Source organism: Chelonoidis abingdonii, chromosome 3, assembly GCF_003597395.2.
Source record: "Chelonoidis abingdonii isolate Lonesome George chromosome 3, CheloAbing_2.0, whole genome shotgun sequence".
Taxonomy (NCBI): domain Eukaryota; kingdom Metazoa; phylum Chordata; order Testudines; family Testudinidae; genus Chelonoidis; species Chelonoidis abingdonii.
In genome coordinates this window covers 49,717,479-49,735,929 of record NC_133771.1, presented here as the reverse complement: position 1 = coordinate 49,735,929, position 18,451 = coordinate 49,717,479, and the positions used below count along the sequence as shown (strand labels likewise).

Below are 18,451 nucleotides of genomic sequence, written 5' to 3'. Positions count from 1 at the left end.
AAATATACAGGGCCTGACACTGTAAGATGCTAAGTGCCGTCTGTGAAATGCTGAGTGCCCTTATCTCTCATTGATCTAGCTCTGTGATGATCTTTGAAGGTGCACGCATCTCTTCATTCTGTGTATAAATTATCAAGGAACATAGGCTAGACTGTGACTTGGACTTACAGGCCCACATGTGAGGGCAAGGAAAAGAGTGGAAACTTGGTTTATGCCAACTTGCCAGCCACTACTGCCCAGCCAGCAGAAGGATGGGGGAGGGGAAGGTGTGCATGTGGAGGGGAGTAATAAATTACAGCTGTTTAGGTCAGCAGCAAATTACTACACGTCTGGAGGCAGGAGGATGTATGGAAGGAATCGTGCCATAGCATCCCATGCTCAGGGCTGTATTTAAAGGCACAATCTTCCCATGCAACTTTTTCCCCCTTTTTCTTTTGCAAAGGGATAAACTAGCTGTGTGAAATTATCTAATATACATATAAAGAAATGCAGCCACATCAAGCGCATCCTAAAACACCAGCTCTTCTCTCCATTCATTCCAATTCAAAATTGTTTCCTTGTTCATAAAGCCCTCCACAGATTTCCTTTAGCCTCTCTCAAGGAACTTGTTTCTCTATACTCCTCGTCTCTGCCCCCTCAGCACAGGCCTCTGTCATTCCATACATCGTTGCTATAGCTGGTCCTGGAGACCCTACCCTGCATCTCCTGCTCTGAAACAGCTTTCAGTATCCCTTCACCTCAAGCACTCTCTCTTTGATGTCAAATCTCACCTGAAAGTACAGCTTTTCTCTTTTAACTTCCTCCCTTTATTTCTGCCTCTCTTCTCCTATCCGATTATAAAACTCTGTAATAGTATTAAGATTACCTCTCTGCAAAGCATTCTTGGGAAGAAGTTTGTATAAAAGCTGCTGTACGAATAAATATATTCTTTTCATCTTTCAGATATCATTTTATTTCCTGTGTGTATATTTTCCAAATAACTAATAACCTTGTTTCCATTTTTTTTAAAAGTGAAATCCCTTCAAAGACTTATGGTAATTCTTATTGACTATAATAAGTAACAGGAACAATGTTTTAAGTCCTGTACAGAAAAGGAAAATGCTTAGCAAAAACAGAATAATGATGTAATATAGATATTGACAGAGGCAGAGCAGAGGGGCTAATGTAAATGAGGGGAATGGCCCAGTTTGCTGGGGCTCAGAAGCTGACAATGGTCACTATCTGACATTTGTGCACATATTTATTGAAATAAACTGTATTCTCTTTTACATTTTTCAAATGCAAAAGAGAAGCAGATGTAATTACATTCATCATGTCTCTCTGGCAAAATAATATCCTAATGTGAGGATTGTGCGATAACCCTTAGTGAAAAAAATGATAACTTTTGCCTTCTAAATGGGCCAATATTACAGATTTACTTGCAGCCAAATGCCTTCTACCCATTTCTATCCAAAGATAATGAGAAAATACCTACGTTTCATGGCTCTCATTCAAAGCCATGCATTGTGTGGTCATTGTTACAGTACACTTCCTAGGATCTCCCAAGATCTTATAATAAATCAATACAGAGTGAAAGGTGTTGAAAAGTTTTTTGTGACAGCAACATAGTGCAACAAGACATAGCAGTAAGGCAGTGTGCTGTAATGGAGAATACACTGAGTTGTCTCATGTTCAAGTGAGGCAACATGAACCTTTTTAATAATCTCTAAGTAATCTGCATTAATACAGCCTTACTGCAGTGTACTGCGGTATCAGGAAACATTCCACTGTAGCATCATGCTGCAATGCAAACTGATCGCATCTGTTATTTCCCAGATAATGAAGAATGTACTATAATGCCTGTACTCTATGCAGTTAAACTTTCTATTTATAATGTAATATTACAGAATAATTCTATCTCAACATGTTGAGATAAACTATCACATTATTAAAAATGTGGGATGAAATATCTCATAGCTAAAAAAATACCAGCACTATTCTTCTTCTGGGTTAGACATGCCACCCACCATCAGTTTGAATCCAGAAAAAAGCCTAGATCAACTAAAGATGGATTTCCACAATCTTAAGAGTCTACTAAGGAGTTATACAACAATTTAGTGATAAATAGGCCGAATTCCATAGATCATTTTACCCATACTTACTCAAGGAATCACAATTAGGTTTCTCTCTATAAACATAGATGGTCTCGTAGTATTTTAAATGTAGGCACACACTTGTATCCACAGCTTTTGTTATATAAAAGCATAAAGAGCACTTCAATTTGATTTATATAAAGTGCATTTTCTTATTAATAAAAAGTTTGTAAAATATTTCTCTGAATTGTCTGTGTAAGCCACATAAAATGAATACTATTTTCTTTACCAATGAATCCTAACTTTTTAGGATTATACTGGTAAGTATTATTGCATAATATTACCCAAATATACATGTATTTTTACAATGTAATAATAGATTTGTATTGTATTTGTGCATAATTTCTGAAAGATAATTCTTAAAGTATTATGCCTTCAGTTACAAATACTGAAACATAGTTGTTATATACATTAACAGTATATAAGATCCATTTGGTTTCTTCATCCCAACATAACAGTGTGCAATGAAGATCACTAGAGGTGACATTTGCTGCAGCATATTGCAGTTTACTGCAGGAAGCCAGTATATATGGTATTCTGAGATAATTGATTTTGCTGCAGCACCCCACAGCACCAGGGAACTTCCCAATGGGCTTTAATATATAAAATGTTTTAGCGAACTATGTAAATTATACCTCTCTTACAATATACCCTGCATGTATTTTATAAAATTAAAAATGGTATTCTGTATGACGGACATCTACATAATCTCTTCAGTACTCAGTCAGTTATTGCACTAAACCAGGGAGCAAAAATAAACCTCCCTGCAAAAGATGAGGTATCAAAATGCAGAAATATACATATCAATTATTCATTTAAAATATTTTTTCAATTCCTTATATGTCTTTTTAGATCTTCCAGGAAACTGGTTTTGACTTGTGTTCCTGTATTTGCTATATAAAGGGTACTCAGCACAGCAACGCCTGTAGCAATGAAAAGAATTCCAGATCCTTAGTGAGGCTCTCCCCTCTCCCCCCAACATTTGCTTAAAACAGAACTGACTCTGAACCCAAATAAAAGTTCTTGGGACTGCAGCTCACCCACCAGCACTCTTGAAACCTGCAAACACACAAAGGGCACGTGCAGACAAGCTATTTTTTTGTTTGTTTTAGGGTGACACCAAGATAAATCTGCCCCTAACAAAAGGAACTTCTTTTAACGCGCGCCGAAAGCAGAGAGTGGGAGACAAGCACTAGTAGCGGACTTGCCTATCGCAGGCAATGCTTTCGCTGAGCAAAGGTGGGAGAGGAATGAAGGGCGATACGCTACTTCACCGTGTTACTTTCTTGCTTGTGGTTCTGCTTCCCAGCGTCTTGTCTCCTCTTCCGAAGCCGCAAGAGGAAAGATCTTCAGCTTCAGAGAGAAGGAAGCAGCCTGCGGGCAGATGCTTTGTCTGGCTGCTGCTTCTCTCTCCACGCACGCCTGGGTTTGTTCCGCTCGCGGTGCTCCCCTGCTCCGGACACTGCCCCCACACCGTGCAGCCCTCTCTGCCCGGCTCCTGGGAGAAACTGCTCCTGGCACCTCCTCTTCATTCCTTACTGTACCTCGCCGCAGCCATCTTCGCTCTCCCCTCTGCAGCAGCTGCAGCTCGTGTGATGTCATCAGCCACCAGCCAGCCAAGTCCAAACCAAAAAAACAAAATCCCCTTGATGAGCAGCCAGAAGCAGCAGGAGCAAAGTTTGGGATTCAGCCCCCTTCCTCCTCCTCCCGCCCCTGCTGTAAATTGCCAACCGATGGGCAGCCATCGCCTCGGTGTCAGCAGCAGCAGCAGCATTAAAACGGGGCATTTCTGTGATGCAGGAGCTGGAGGTGCACAGCACCGCGCAATGCTGCAAGATCAGCTCAAGCAGGGGGGCCCCTCCATGTTCCAGGGCAGGACTGCAGCTGGGTGCTGCTGATCCATCTGCACCGCCTCGCTCGCTCGCTGCTCTCAGTTGTGTACAAGCCGGCGGAAAAATCCCCGTTGCTGCTGCTGCTGCTCCTCCCGCCGCCGCCGCCTCCTCCTCCTTCCCGTCTGCTGAGTCATGGACTGAAGTCCTCTCCCCACTAACTCACTAGCACATCGCAGCAGCGTGGTGTGTGTCTGCTGCAGCCATTCCGGATTCCGATTTCGGGAGCGCACGACCGGGAATCATGCTGCTCCTGCTGCCTCGATAAGAAGCCTGCCCGGCGTTCCTCTCCCGGCTGCTCCGCGCTCCGGGCTCAGCCCCGCACACACGCACTGGAACCATGATCGCCGCCGCGTTCCTGGTTTTGCTGCGACCCTACAGCATCCAATGTGCCCTCTTCTTGCTCCTGCTCCTGCTGGGGACCATTGCTACGATTTTATTCTTCTGCTGCTGGCACCGCAAGCTCCAGAAAGGGAGGCATCCTATCAAATCCGTCCTTTCAGGGCGCTCAAGGAGCCGAGGTAAGAGATGCGGTGTCTTCCTTTCCAAGGCAGGAGGAATCTAGTCTCTTTAAATACAAATAAATCCTCCTCTCCCCTCCCAGGTGGGCTCGTTTTCTGCCTTGGATTTTGTTTCTAAAACGACCGAACAGATTAGGGCAAAGGCTTTAGAGAATTCAAGCTGAGTCCAGGACTGCGGCAGCCTAGTCTCCACCCATCCCTTAACGAAATCTCTGCTGGTGGGAGTAAAGTAAGGGACTCGAACCTCCTGATTTCTCAAGTTCACCAGAACTTCACCATCCACTTCTAGCAGATGAATTAAATATGAACGCCTGAGGCTGCTGCAAATTGGGCTTGGAGACGCAGATCTCGCTAAAGAATCTGCATAAAACAACAAGCCTGAAATCAGACTCGTTAACTTAAGTGAATCGGAAACTGAGCGAGACGCAGTCCTATTTATGTCTTTCTCTTTTCCTTCCAGATGCTGTAATGAGAACTCATCACTGTCGCTCCGAGGTAATTTATTTAGCACGCAATTTCAAGGTCAGAAGAAGTTCTCTTACATGAGTATAAATTGTTAAAGTCTTTATAAAAAATCACTTGTGCACTTTTTATTTTGCACAAAAATCCCTATTTTTCACTGACGCCTTTCACAGAGCATGCTAGTGCTTCATTTAATTTTAACTGATATTCATTAATATTATTTGGCCTATTTAATGATCACTAAAGCAATTACTTACTTCAATAAGAGCATTCTTTCCCTGCCTGTAATAAGAATGATAGGTAAATACATAAAAAACAGTTGATGCAGGCAGTATGGAGATATGCATGGCTGGTACATATTGACCTAACAGCGCTTCCATTTCTTTGCTGTATTGTCAGCAGTCACCTGTGTTTTGCTGACTTGCTATTCCAGAGCTGTCCGCTTCACTTGAAAACTCGGTTGAAGCTGAAGATCAGTACTTCAAGTCAGGAATAAGACTTCACAGAATTTTATTTTCAGACACCATAATTATATATTAATTGGTCAAAGGTCTCCCAGCTCTCCTGTTTTAATGGTAAAGAAATTCAGAAAGAGTTGGTTTCCTCTAGCCTGTGGGCACCAATTCAGATATAACTTGCAGGAGAGAAGGAAATTCTGTTTCTGGCCCACCTCCACATAGGGAACCTGGACGAAGATCTTCCCCTCTCTTTTATCCACACAGTGCATCAGCTAGTGCTGCCAGCAGCTGAGTTCTCAGCAAAGTCCTGTTCTCTGCTTTACAGGAACAGACTCCCCGCATGCTAGGTTGGAACTCCAGTTGGTCCAGCTACCATCTGGATAAGAGGGGCGGTCAGGGCAAAGTTGAGTGGTCTTGCAACCTTGTTCATCAGAACGCACCATTGCTCCTGGAAATTAGGCCTACCCGCCCTTCTGTTTGTACAAAGGGACAGTCAGGTCACATTTCAGTGGTGCTGTGTCCATGCAGCTGCAGCAATGCTCCAGATTATTCCAACAGCAGCTGTACTGATTTAGTATGTGACTACTGTTTAAAAGTGGTCAGGCCATGGCCCTTCTGGCTCTGTGGCCTAGGGAATGTTGAGCAAGCACTCCCGCACACCCCAGTTGATGCCAGGGCTTTAAGCACAAACAAGGAACATTTTTAGAATAAGGAAAATAGTATTATCCCTAAAGCTGCTCTCTTTGTGCTTCACTGTAAAGCTTCTGCCTAGAATCTTCCCCAGTTCCTCTCCTGCCTGGCTTCCTGCTACAGATTTAAAGAAACAGTAGACATAGATTCATACCCACTTCTGAAGGTACTTGTTGGTTTGGAGCCCCAGGAAGAGTTTTGCATGGACAGACCTATTTTGGTGTTTACATCCCCTGCCCCCCTGCCCCTTCCCCCACATTAAAAACATGGGTAAAATTTGCACAAGCACCTAGGTCTCTTTTTCGTGAGATTTTGGATTTCTAATTCATATAGGCCTGGTTTACGCTTAAAAATTAGCTTGACTTAGCTGTATCACTCAGGGCTGTGAAAAGTATAGCACCCTGAGTGCTGTAGTTAGGCTGACCTACCCCTATGTAGATGCAGCTAGGTCAACAGAAGAATTCTTCTGTCGACCTAGCTATTGCCTCTTGGAGAGGTGGATTAATTATGTTGACGGGAAAACCCCTTCTGTCAATGTAGGAAGCGTCTACACTATGATTCTACAATGGCACTGCTGCAGTGCTGTAGGTATGCCTCTGCAGTGGCTTTAGCTTAGACATACCCTGCAGTGCTTTTGGAGGCATTGGGTCATTTTCTCAAAAGAAGGTCATTTGGGGAATGTAGTTAGTAGGGGAGGCCTCTTTTGTTTACGCTATAGAAGTTCATCTTTGCTGCTAGTGTGACAAGACAATCAGTTCTGTATTAAAACAGGAACCTAGTCCCATGGGGAGATAAACATTTTCACCTGGCTTCTTTCCTGCACAGTGAAATGATTGGTATCCATGTAAAAGTATGTCTCCCAGATAAGACTGAAGACTGGGTAGGAACTCCTTTAATGTCTTACACTGAATTGAGAGATGTCTTTTTCAGTTTCAGCTGAATGAACTTACTATCTTCTCTGTTATAACGGAAATATGATGGTTTTAAGCACTACAGTAATACAAATAATCATAATAATACAGAGTGTAAGATCAAAACAAGAAGGAATCTTTGTGGCACCTTAGAGACTAACAAATTTATTTGGGGATAAACTTTCATGGGATTGTTAGTCTCTAAGGCCTGGTATACACTGGGGTGGGATCGATCTAAGATATGCAACTTCAGCTACAAGAATAGTGTAGCTGAAGTCGACATATCTTAGATCAAATTAAAATTACTTCGCATTCTCGCAGCGCTGGATCGATGGCCGTGGCTCCCCTGTCGACTTTGCTTCTTCCTCTCGCTTAGCTGGAGTTCAGCAGTCGATGGGAGAGAGATTGGGGATCGATTTATTGCATCTATACTACATGCAATAAATCAATCCCCAGTAGATCGATTGCTACCCGCCAATTCAGCAGGTAGTGTAGACATACCCTTAGGTGCCACAAGGACACCTTGTTGTTTTTGCTGATACAGACTAACATGGCTACCCCTCTGAAACCTGCAACAGTGTAAAGTGTTTAATGCTATTTTGTTAACCCTGCTGTGTCTATTTGCATTCTACCTCATGCACAAACTGCATATTTTAAAATTTCCTTTTACTTTATTGGAATCTCATTAGCTGGAATATGAAAAGTTGTATTTTTTTTTCCCCTTTCCATATATGTTACAATTCAACATCACTATCACTACTGTTCAACGTTGTTTGTCAGTATAAATGCTGTTTTTTCCTCTTTATCAGATTAAATTGACCTGAGATTTTGTAAACTGAATTAAATTTAGGATTCTTAGAGAAATAAGTTGATTAACGTGACATCATAAAATAGCACTATTTTAAAAATGTGTTTGAAAATAAATATTTATTTTAAGGAATATTAAAAATTGCTGAATTACAAAATACTGTATAATGAGGATCCTTGCACAAACATTAGCAATGCCGTATAAAACAAAGTTTAGCATTCTCATTAGTTTAGCAAAGTTTAGCATTTTGTACTATAGCACAAATTTATTATCGACTTTATATCAATTCATATAAAATCTGAGAAAAGCCAAAGAATCGTATTTGGCAAGTTGGAGTTTGTAGTTCCTTGCCCCAAAAGTGACTGTAAAATCATGCTGCTGTGGTTATAATTTTCTACTGCTGTGGCTGGATGGTTCTAGTTGTGATCAATTATATATTAAACATAGCTATATATCCCTTAATAAATGAGGATGAAAGACAGGATCTGTGGTAAATAGCAGAATGAGTTTACGCTTCAGTTACTCACCTTCTGAGATCTACATTCAAATGTGACTTACGTCAGACATGAACATGCTTTTGGTGGTCTAATCGTAGTTCTTAGAGAACGATGATTATCATAATCACAGAACTATTGGCAATTTTTGCGTGATTGGCAGTCTGCCAGGAGAGACTCAGATTTGGAAAAATGGATGTTGCAAATCAGTACTGAAGTTCATTGTCAGGACTATAGCTTGCATGGTACATGCTTATTATGACTGTCTCTAGTGAGCACTATTAATCAGTTGCTCTCTTTAGTACTAAAACATTATCCCCATATTAAAAATTAATGAGGACAGCACACTGTAAAGCAATATAATCCCATCTCTGATGAGGTAATGGAAGGGTGGATATTAACTTTTGAACAGTTATTTATACTGCATAACTCATCCTATGCTGAATTCTGCGTTCTGATAAATTTCATGAGAGTACTGTGCTCTTTTTGGGGCGGTAAAATTACCTACAAGTTTTGAAAGTCTTTGCAAAACATATCTCAGCAGTATATTATAAGCACTACACAGATATCTCAGACTTTTGTTGTTGGAAAAAAATTACGTATTAGGCCAAAGTAACAGGTAAATTGGCATAAGTCCTTGTGAAGGTAGATTGGTATGACATATACTCTCTAGGGGGTTAAAACAAAGGATTGCAGCAAGAAAAGCAACCAACTGGTTGATCTGAGTAGTTGTAAGATACGACAGATTCCTCTCTCCCCACCAGCCCTGCTGACACTCATTTACAACAAATTTAAGCTGATTTTTAGTTGTGCAACTTTCACTGAACCTGAGTGGCTGTTTTGGCCTTGATAGTTATTGGAACACTAGTTCTTTAAAGCAATTGTGAAGGGCAACTGCAGTAACAATTTCACTCGATTTTGAAGCTTCTGCCAGTTTGAGTTGGACTCCCTGTGCTTAACATGGGAAACACCACTGGAACTGGTAATGGAATAAACTTGTAAATTACCTCCTCTATTCACAGGGTCACTAGAGAGCAGCTAATTTCCAAGCTTCTGTATATGTTGCATGAGTGCAAAAATCAGGTTTTGCTTGATGCAGTTATCCTATCTATATATTTTAAGAAAATTTCAGAGAAGCAGCTAGAGAAGGAAATATTTTGGGTTTCGTCCCTGCCAACAAAGCTCAATGGGATTTTTACCCAAGTAAATATTGAGAGGCATTGCTTATTTATTTATTCAAAACTCCAAATGACAAACCATTCACTTATTGAATCAGGTTCTGTATTCAGTGGGAGTTTTGGGATCTCTCTCTAAGTAAATACTTCAAGATTGGGCCCCTCAAGCTAGTTCCATTTTATACTAGCTTATTTTTTAAAGTTAGATTTAATATGGTAACCATATATTTAAGCATCTAAAAATCTATCATTTAAAGGTTTTGGAGGGGAGGGACAGCTCAGTGGTTTGGGCATTGGCCTACTAAACCCAGGGTGATGAGCTCAATTCTTGAGGGGGGCATTTAGGGATTCAAGGGCAAAAATCTGTCTGGGGATTGGTACTGCTTTGAGCAGAGAGTTGGACTAGATGACTTCCTGAGGTCCCTTCCAACCCTGACATTCTACAATTTGACTTGGTAGTGTTGCCAGCTCTTGGGATTTTATGCCAAGTCATGAGGTATATGGGTTTTTCTGATAGCTTCAGTTCCTGGAGTCATGAGATCATGTGAGAATCTCACTTTTCATTTTTGAAAAAGTAAGCATCCACCTCTCATGGTTGTGGAGAAAAGCTTGAAAACATGAATCCCAAAGGCTCGAAAACAAGACGTCAAATAAAATGAAACCAAATTTATTGTTTTAAAAATCTTCTGATTTTTAGGTCACTGATGATGTTTGGGGGGGCTGGCTCATGATTTTTGAACATGTGTGGTTGGCAGTATAGCAAAGAGAAAACCATCTTTTTGATAAATGCTACACTACAGCTTGATGTTTTTCAAACGCAGAGCAAAAATAATACCATAGATTTAAATCTTTTTCTGAATATTTTCCAGTTTTCTCCACCACTGAATTAGAAAACATGTAGCCTCCAAAATCCATAGTAGGAATAAATGTACTGGTGCCAGAAATTTCTGCATGTAGGTAGCAATGCATTGAGTAGTATCGTTTGTTATTTATTTATGATGAACCCCCTATCATAAAATATTTGGGGCCATTGGCCAGTGAGTAGTGCTATCAAGAAGTCAATAGGCCTGATCCTGGTCTCACACAAATCCTTTGGAGTTTTGTAATTCACGGAGAGTTTTGAGTTCAGTGGGATCAGGTGCAGGTCCAATGGAACTAGTCATAAGAGTAAGATAAGCAAGATTCGATCCTTTATTAAGAGCCTGTTTATGGAAGAAGGCAGCATATGTTAACCACAGCTTTAGCCACTGATTAACAGTTTGAAGTTTTGATTTCAAAAACCTTTTTTTTTCCGGTTAGAATACTGAATAGTCACTGTCACATAATATATATTCAGTCTGTCATTTAGATAAGACACTTGTGTCTGGTGCTAAAAATAGGTCAGCAAGTTTAATGGAAATTTTCGTAAGAACAAAACAAACAGGAATGTTAAGTAATGCTTTATAGTATTCTGAATACATATTATACCAAAACAGTGAGTCCTCAGCAAATCTGTACATTACCTTTTCCAACAACTGTTGCCTTCTTCACTCATATAAAGAAATCATTACTGTGTTTAAACATTTATTTTTAATCCCAATCATCCGACTGCTGATTCTAGTTGCAAGACAACTAGCTAAAAATACAATTCTGGATATTCTTAAAAACAATAATGAATAGTCTTTGAACACCTGTGCTATAATTCATCACAAGAGTTTTAGAGTTATTTATAAACTGCTGAAGATACACACTGCTAGAGTGAAGAGAACAATCCACAGAGCCTCCAGGCTGAATTACAGGCTTGTATTTGGTTGGAGGGAATACATTCAAGGATAGACAGAAGCATACAGTAATAGAGAAATGGATGCATTCACCTATTCAAAGGTTGTCTCCTATCCTCAGAGGATTGAATCAATTTGAAAATATTTTTTCTATTGTATTTGACATATTTCCCCCTCCAGGGTATTTAAACTATTTTATATTAACTGTTGAAGAGTCAAGGAATAGTGTGATGGGAAAACAAAATCAAAGACAAAAATAAAACATTTTCATACATGTGCGTAAAAACATTTGTAGATGGGAATATACAGATATATAACTATAAGAGGACAAATCCTGAATTCACTTTGCTTTCAGAATATAGCCCGTACAGAAGATGTGACACTGAGCAAATAACTTGCAAATTATGTACCATTGACACTATGCTTGTATCTTATATGTCCATTTTTGTTTGTCTGTCTTGTATAGATAGATTGTAAATAGTGTTTGTATAGTGCCTACCACAATGGGCCCTAATTTTGACTGGATCCTTGGGGCACTATCATAATAATTATAGTAATGATTAACAGAATAGAGTCAGATGGTTTCCTTATGTGAAGAATCCCACATAGAGGCAAGGAAAATGTGCAAGGTTTCATTTATGGAGTTTCCTCTGAAAGCTCCCATGGAGGAGGACGAAGTTTGCCTTCCTTTTGGAAGAAGTAGGCAGTTCTGTGTCTCTGTGCTGGCTTCTTGCCTCCTGTAGCGCTCTCCTGGAACGCTGCTAGTGTGGCAGCCTGACCACAGCACACTGAAATGCTGGAGGGGTCTCTCAGTTGGTCCTTGTTAAAGTATTGGCATTGCATCACTGCAGCAGCAGCCCCCAGAGGTCCACACCTCCCACCCTTTGAAAGAGGATTGCACTAGAGATGCTCAGACCTCCGTCATGAGTTCATAAAGCCCCAGGGCTCCCTGTAGGTAAGGGATACAATGCCTGAGTAAGGAGAAAAGAATCTGGCCCATAATTAGCAGCTGTCCCTGTTACTTCATTTTCCATACATGCAGTTTTATAAGTCCCCTCTCAGGTTTTGTAGCTGTATTTACAGAGTCAAATACATCCCTCGAGTAAATCCTGTTGTTTACTTTGCTAGAAATATATAATTTTGATGAAGTCACAACCTCAGTTATATTGCATACCAGTTAATAACACACACTGAGCTCCTAATGCCACAGGTAGACCCTTGTAACACAGTGGCTACCACCCAAGCACTGCCTCATGGCCAGAGGTGCCTCTGAAGTGTCCTGCTCGTGTTTTCCCTTTCATCAGGGATCCTTAAACAAAACTCCACAAGGCCTTGCTCATCCAATCACAGCCCTTCTTTGGGGTTGGTTTCTTTATTAACAGATAGTTCCTAAAACCAAACACAAAAAACAAATCTACCACCCAGCCTTAAGCTGGGTACAGCCCCTCCTCCCTAGGGTAGTGTCTCTTCCTGCTATCTGAGCTGCTGGAGAAGATGCAAGGCCTGACCTGCCTTTCCCCAAATGAAAAACAAAACTTTCAGCTGTGTCTTCTTACCCAACCCCAACTCCCTTCTTCAGGGACCACTTCACACCTTCACTCTGCAGTTCCCCTTCTAGCTCTACATATCTTTTAGAAAAACATGCAATCTTGATTTAAAAAGTGCCGGTGATTGAGAATCTGCCGCTACTCTTGGTAAATTGTTCAGTGGTTAATTACTCTCACTATTGAAAATTTGCTCCTTATTTCCAGTCTGAATCTGGAACTTCCAACCATTGAATTGAGGAGCCCAATATCCAACATTTGTTCCCCATTTAGGTCCTTATAGATTATAATCAAGTCACTCCTTATTCTTCTCTTTGGTAAGCTAAATGGATTGAGTTCCTGGAATCTGTCACTGTAAGGAATGTTTTCTACTCCTTTAATCATTCTTGGGGCTCTTTTCTAAACTATCTCCAAATTATCAACATTCTTCTTGAATTGTTGACACCAGAACTGGACACATTATTCTAGTAGCAGTTAGACCAGTTACAAATACAGAGGTAAAATAACCTCTTTACTCCTACTTGAGATTCCCCTGTTTATGCATCCAAGGATCACATTAGCCCTTTTAGCCTCAGTGTCACACTGAGAGCACATGTTCAGCTGATTATCCATTCCTTCCCAAAATCTTTTTCAGAGTCACTGGTTCCCAGGATAGAATCCCCGATCCTGCGAATATGGCCTACATTCTTTGTTCCTAGATACGTACATTTACATTTAACCATAATAAAACATATATTGTTTGCTTGTACCCAGCAAACCAAGTGATCCAAATCACTCTGTATCAGTGACCTGTCTTCTTCATTATTTACCATTCCCCCAATTTTTGTGTTATTTGCAAACTTGATCAGTGATTTTATCTTTTCTTCCAGGTCATTAATAAAAACATCATGGAACCAAGGGCCAAGAAACAATCCCTTCAGGAGAGAAACACACCCGCTTGATTATTCCCCATTTACAATTACATTTTCAGATTTATCAGTTAGCCAGCTTTTCAGACGAAGTGTCTCCCCAGACTAGTCACTTACAATTAGGTGACTCCTCATATTTCTACTAAATCTCTGGGGAGTTTTCTAGCCATTTCACTCATAGCAGGGTTATGAGAGGCCACCCATATTTGCCTACTGGAGCATGATGAAGCTCCTCCCTCACTAGTAACCATTCAAAAGGGAAGTATTGGACAGAAGCGTTTCATTTTTTCCAGACTAACCTGTTGGATGTGGGTAGCTAGAACAGTAGCTATGTATTACCCTTGTGTGTTTTTCATTCTCTGTTACATTTGAAATGTTTCTTTCATTCCTTCCAGTGCTGTATTTTTAACACTAAAATTTCAAGTTTAATTTATAAAAAGACAAGTTTGCTAGTGAATCCCTCACTCCTGATTCATGATGCGTACCAGGAATCTCTCAACACTAGGAGAACAAAGAAAAGGGCAGTAACAGAGGACTGAAAGGGCCAGCCACTGGACAGCCTACGTACACATGTCAGATACCAAATTGTGGTCAGGAGTGTAGTGGAGTCAGGGTTGAAGTGGGTCAAGATACCAGGAAGTCAGGGTCAGGCAAAGACATGCAGACAGAAGCCAAGTAATGGAATCAGGATCAGTCTCAGTGAGGATGCCAGAAAATCAGGGTCAGGTGCTGAGTTGCAGATTGGAGACAAGTAGTTGAGTTGGGGATGAGCCAGAGTCAGGAGCTGGAGTCTAAGGGTTCATAGCAAGTTCTACAGCAGAGCAAGCAGGCAGTCTGTATTGTTACAGATAAAACTTCCTGTGCTGTCTTCCCGGTTAATATACTAGCATGGGCCAATCAGTGGGCTACTTAGGCCCCACTGATTGTGCAGGAGTACTTCCTGCAATGTCTAGCTTCCCAGGGTCCCCTAGCAGGAATCCAGCCTCAGCATCCGGTGGCAATTCAGAAGTGTTAACAGCCTGGAACCCTCATGAGGTTTGTACAGCACCTCCCTCTTCAGGTTCCCCTCTTGGTGTGATGCCTGTTTAGGCTTGTTGGGGTGAGTCCTATTGAACATCCTGACTAGGTCAGGGACATGAACCTGGGAAGCCGTAGCCCTCCAGTCTATGAGCTAGTACAGGCAACTGCGTGTCTATTGGGAATCAAGGATGGCATGCTCCTCATGACTCTGGATTTTGATTAGTGGAGGCAGGGGTGTGGTTTGGTCAGGAAAAGTGTTCTTGGTATATAGCTACTGAATGGAAACATAAAAAAGTGGGTGTATTTTGAAGTACTGGGGAAGCTGTAGTTTAAAGGTAACTGGGTTGATCTGTTGGCATATCTGGAAGGGTCCCAGGAACTGGTGGCCAAGTTTCTGGAAAGGTTGACTGGTCTGGAGATGCTTTGTAGCAAACCTTACCTTCTGGCTTACTCTGAACACCAGAGCTTCCTGACACTGATGGTCTACATGCCTCTTGTAAGCCTTCTTCACTTCTTCTGGGTGGTTCTTGAGCTCCTCCTGGCTGAGATGGATGACTCTGTTGGACCCAGTTGGTGGCGGCTGGGTTTGAGGAGGTTGCTAGTAGTGCCAGGTGGAAACGAGACTGGAATCTGAAGAATGGGCTCTAACTTGTAGAGGCATGGTTTGCATTGTTATATGAAAATTTTGCATACAGAAGTGTGGAGCAGTTATCTTGGTGATAGATCATGAAACGTCTCAAGTATTATTCCAGTACTGGGCTCAGCCTTTAGTTTTGTTCATTTGTTTGTGGGTGGTATGTGGTGGAGGTCAATAGGCAGGCATGCAGTAACCAGAATGCTTAGTACCAAAAGTGAAAGGTAAACTGTGTGACTTGGTCTGAAACTGTGTATTCTGGAAATCTGTGAAGATGAACCAGCTCCAGGAGTTTGGCAGTAGCTTTGATAGAGTGTAGGTAGTTGCAGGGGATGAAGTGGGTCTTTTTTAGTCAGACTGTCCACAACAGGTAAGACTATGGTGTGGCCATCAGATGCTGGGAGTTCCACAGTAAAGTCTAGGGGGATGGCAGACCAAGGCCTAGCTGGAGTCTCTAGGGTATGAAGGTGATGAGTGGTCTAGTCTGGAGCATCTTGCTGTGTGCACAGCACTCACAGGATTCCATGTAAGCTTGGACTTCAGACCGCTTGTGGGGCCACCAGAAAAAATGGGCAAACTGACCTGCCAATGGAGCATCATGGCACAGTTGTAGCATCTCCAGTCAGGAGCTCCCTGGGGGAACATCTATGTGCTTATCAAAGTATGTTACTCCATCCCAGATGGAACAGATCATCTTAGTCCCTAATGTCATAGATTAGATTCCTTGGATGTGTGGATCTTCTTTCAGGGTGGACTGTATGGGGGAGCTCAGGTCGTGATGAATTGTGGCATTGACAAATTTACTAGGCTTTGGGGGGCAGAGGTTCAGAAATAGGTTCCTTGTTTCCACCAGCCTCTGTGGAGCGGACGTGATGTGGATTGTCAAAGATGGTCAAGAAGGCTTGCAGGAAGGTGTCCCCAGTTGGAGAGCACTGGGCTGCTCTGCGCCAATGTTGGGGGAGCCCAGCTGAGCTCTTAGCCAGTAAGAAGGCTAACTATTAGTCCCGCTGGTGCGTAGGATACATTCTGTGGTGGATCTGGAAGGACAGTCTGCATTTATTCAGAAACCCCGGGAATTTCCAAAGGTTCCTGTCAAGCCGTTTGGGCAGTGGGACAGCTGGATCCTGTTCAGGTGATGGTGGTTTGCTCAGGTACCTAGTGTAGCTGCTTCTCCCTGTGAGCAGGGTACTTGCTCATGCAGGGTCTGTGCTTCCATTGCAGACTGTGTAGCTCGGCTTTGTAGTACAAGGTTCTGTGTGCAGATTGGTGACTTGGTCTTGCAGGTTTCAGGCCCTTGGGGAACTGCTGGTCAGAGGGCAGCCCACCCCTTCCATATTCTGTGAAGGATAGGGTTGTCAGGTGTCTGGTTTTAACCTGGAATGTCTTGTCAAAAAGGGACCCTGGCAGCTCCAGTCAGCACTGCTGACCAGGCTGTTAAAAGTCCGGTTGGCGGCACGGGGATGAGGAGGGACCCTGCAGCAGTTCCCTCTGTGGAGCTTGAAGGTGGTGTGAGCCCCGGCGGGCAGGGCATGGATCCCAGAAGAGGGGCTGGGAAAGGCATTTGACTGCAGGCTGGGCAGCAGCCGTCACAGTGCCTGAGGGCTCCTTGCAGAGTGGGCATTGTGGCCTTTAGGAAGTGCCTTCAGCCTTCTCCCTGCCCGGTCCACTGCTCCCCTGTTATACTATACAAAGCACATGGGATCTTTTGTAGAGGAGACGGCAAAAACGCCACATTTATTGAGAATACAGCAGTTAGCATGTGCTTTTCAATCACACACACACCATGCACGCAGTCTCGCCAGTTGAGGTTTATAGTTACCAGTCCAGAATCTGGATCAATCTAGTGGCCAGCCAGATTGGTCACAGAGGGCAGCAGGGCTCTGTCGGTCACGATCCGATGCTCTTGGAGTGTGGCAAGATGAACCCAAAGCCCCATGGCAGAGCACCCTGTTCTTATAGTCTTTTTTCTCTGTTGAAGTCTATGGATTTTGTTGTGTCTGTTTGTGACTGGGTTACTACTTAACTGGTGTATCTTTTGATGTAAACATTCCAATACACCTCTGAGAGGGTCATCCTGTCCTTTGTTTCGATTTAATCAATTGTCCTTAGAGGTGCCAGCCTTCACCTCAGGGTTGTCAGTCTGCCCTTCATTATGGATACACGTTGATGATTCTCTGGTGTTGATTCTCTGATGTAGTTTGTCTCTTCTCTCCTTCCTTGACCATCTGGCTGTAACAATGGCCTTCACACTTTATCTTTTCCTGATGCATACATTCCTCATTCACACAAAAAGTCTTTTACAATTAAAGATATATAGCAGTTTTTATGTTGAGCAAGAAAAGGCATTGTAAATTAAGCCTTCTTAAATCTTATAATCAAAACAATTTACATTGGGACCCAGGCCTTCAACGTTCCTCTAATCTCCTTAACATAGAGACAATACAAGATCCTGTCTCTTACTTTCTAAACCTTAAAACAAAGAAATGTATATTTAACTAGAGTGTCTAATTTGTAATACATATAGGAAACCATAGTAGACATTATAACTTATCCTAAAATAAAAGGGTGACCATAATCAGTCATAAGGATTGTTCTGGTCTGTCATTTCTTTCTGCTGTTCAGAAAGGGTGGCTGACAGGATAAAATCAAACCATACATTAATTCTCATAGTACAATTATAAACTCCTGCTCCTACACTCCAAGGGCTGCTGTTCTGGGCATATCTTGGGATCATGCGACCAGCAGATAAGGGGCTGTGGGCTTGTCAGACTCCTCCCAGAAATGAATGAGCTGCGCAGAAGCATGGGGCTAAAGTTGGACTGCTCTCCCCGGGAACGAGTCCGAGCATAGTTGGGCAGGAGCTGGGTGCACAGGTGCCAGCCAGTGGCCAGCCTGAGGAGGATGACGAAGAGTGGCTGGTGGTCACTGCAAATGGTGGGGGGGAGGGGCAGGAGAGGGTGAGGAAGGGGCCTGCAGCAGCTCTCTCCCTGAAGCTGCTGTGATTTGGGCTACGCTGGGGATGCAGCAAGCCAGGGGCAGCAGTCG

General features: G+C 42.4%; 2 protein-coding genes across 5 annotated transcripts in view; one reads left to right on the top strand and one right to left on the bottom strand.

The window, feature by feature from the left end:
• BEND6 (BEN domain containing 6) overlaps positions 1-4,266 on the bottom strand; it is a 37,643-nt gene extending 33,377 nt beyond the window's left edge. Inside the window, exon 1 of the mRNA XM_032778404.2 lies at positions 3,407-4,266. The gene's annotated coding sequence lies outside the window, so the exon portion shown is untranslated. The remainder of the gene's footprint in view (positions 1-3,406) is intronic.
• Positions 4,267-4,277: 11 nt separating this feature from the next.
• DST (dystonin) overlaps positions 4,278-18,451 on the top strand; it is a 465,365-nt gene continuing 451,191 nt past the window's right edge. For 2 of the 4 annotated variants that reach the window (XM_032778396.2, XM_075063729.1), the window contains exons 1-2: positions 4,278-4,542; positions 5,003-5,037. In XM_032778396.2, the coding sequence (XP_032634287.1) occupies positions 4,362-4,542; positions 5,003-5,037 (216 nt within the window). In that variant the 5' untranslated portion in view covers positions 4,278-4,361. Of the gene's footprint in view, positions 4,543-5,002; positions 5,065-18,451 lie in introns of all 4 variants that reach the window. The other 2 variants (XM_032778395.2, XM_075063726.1) reach the window with 1 other exon arrangement.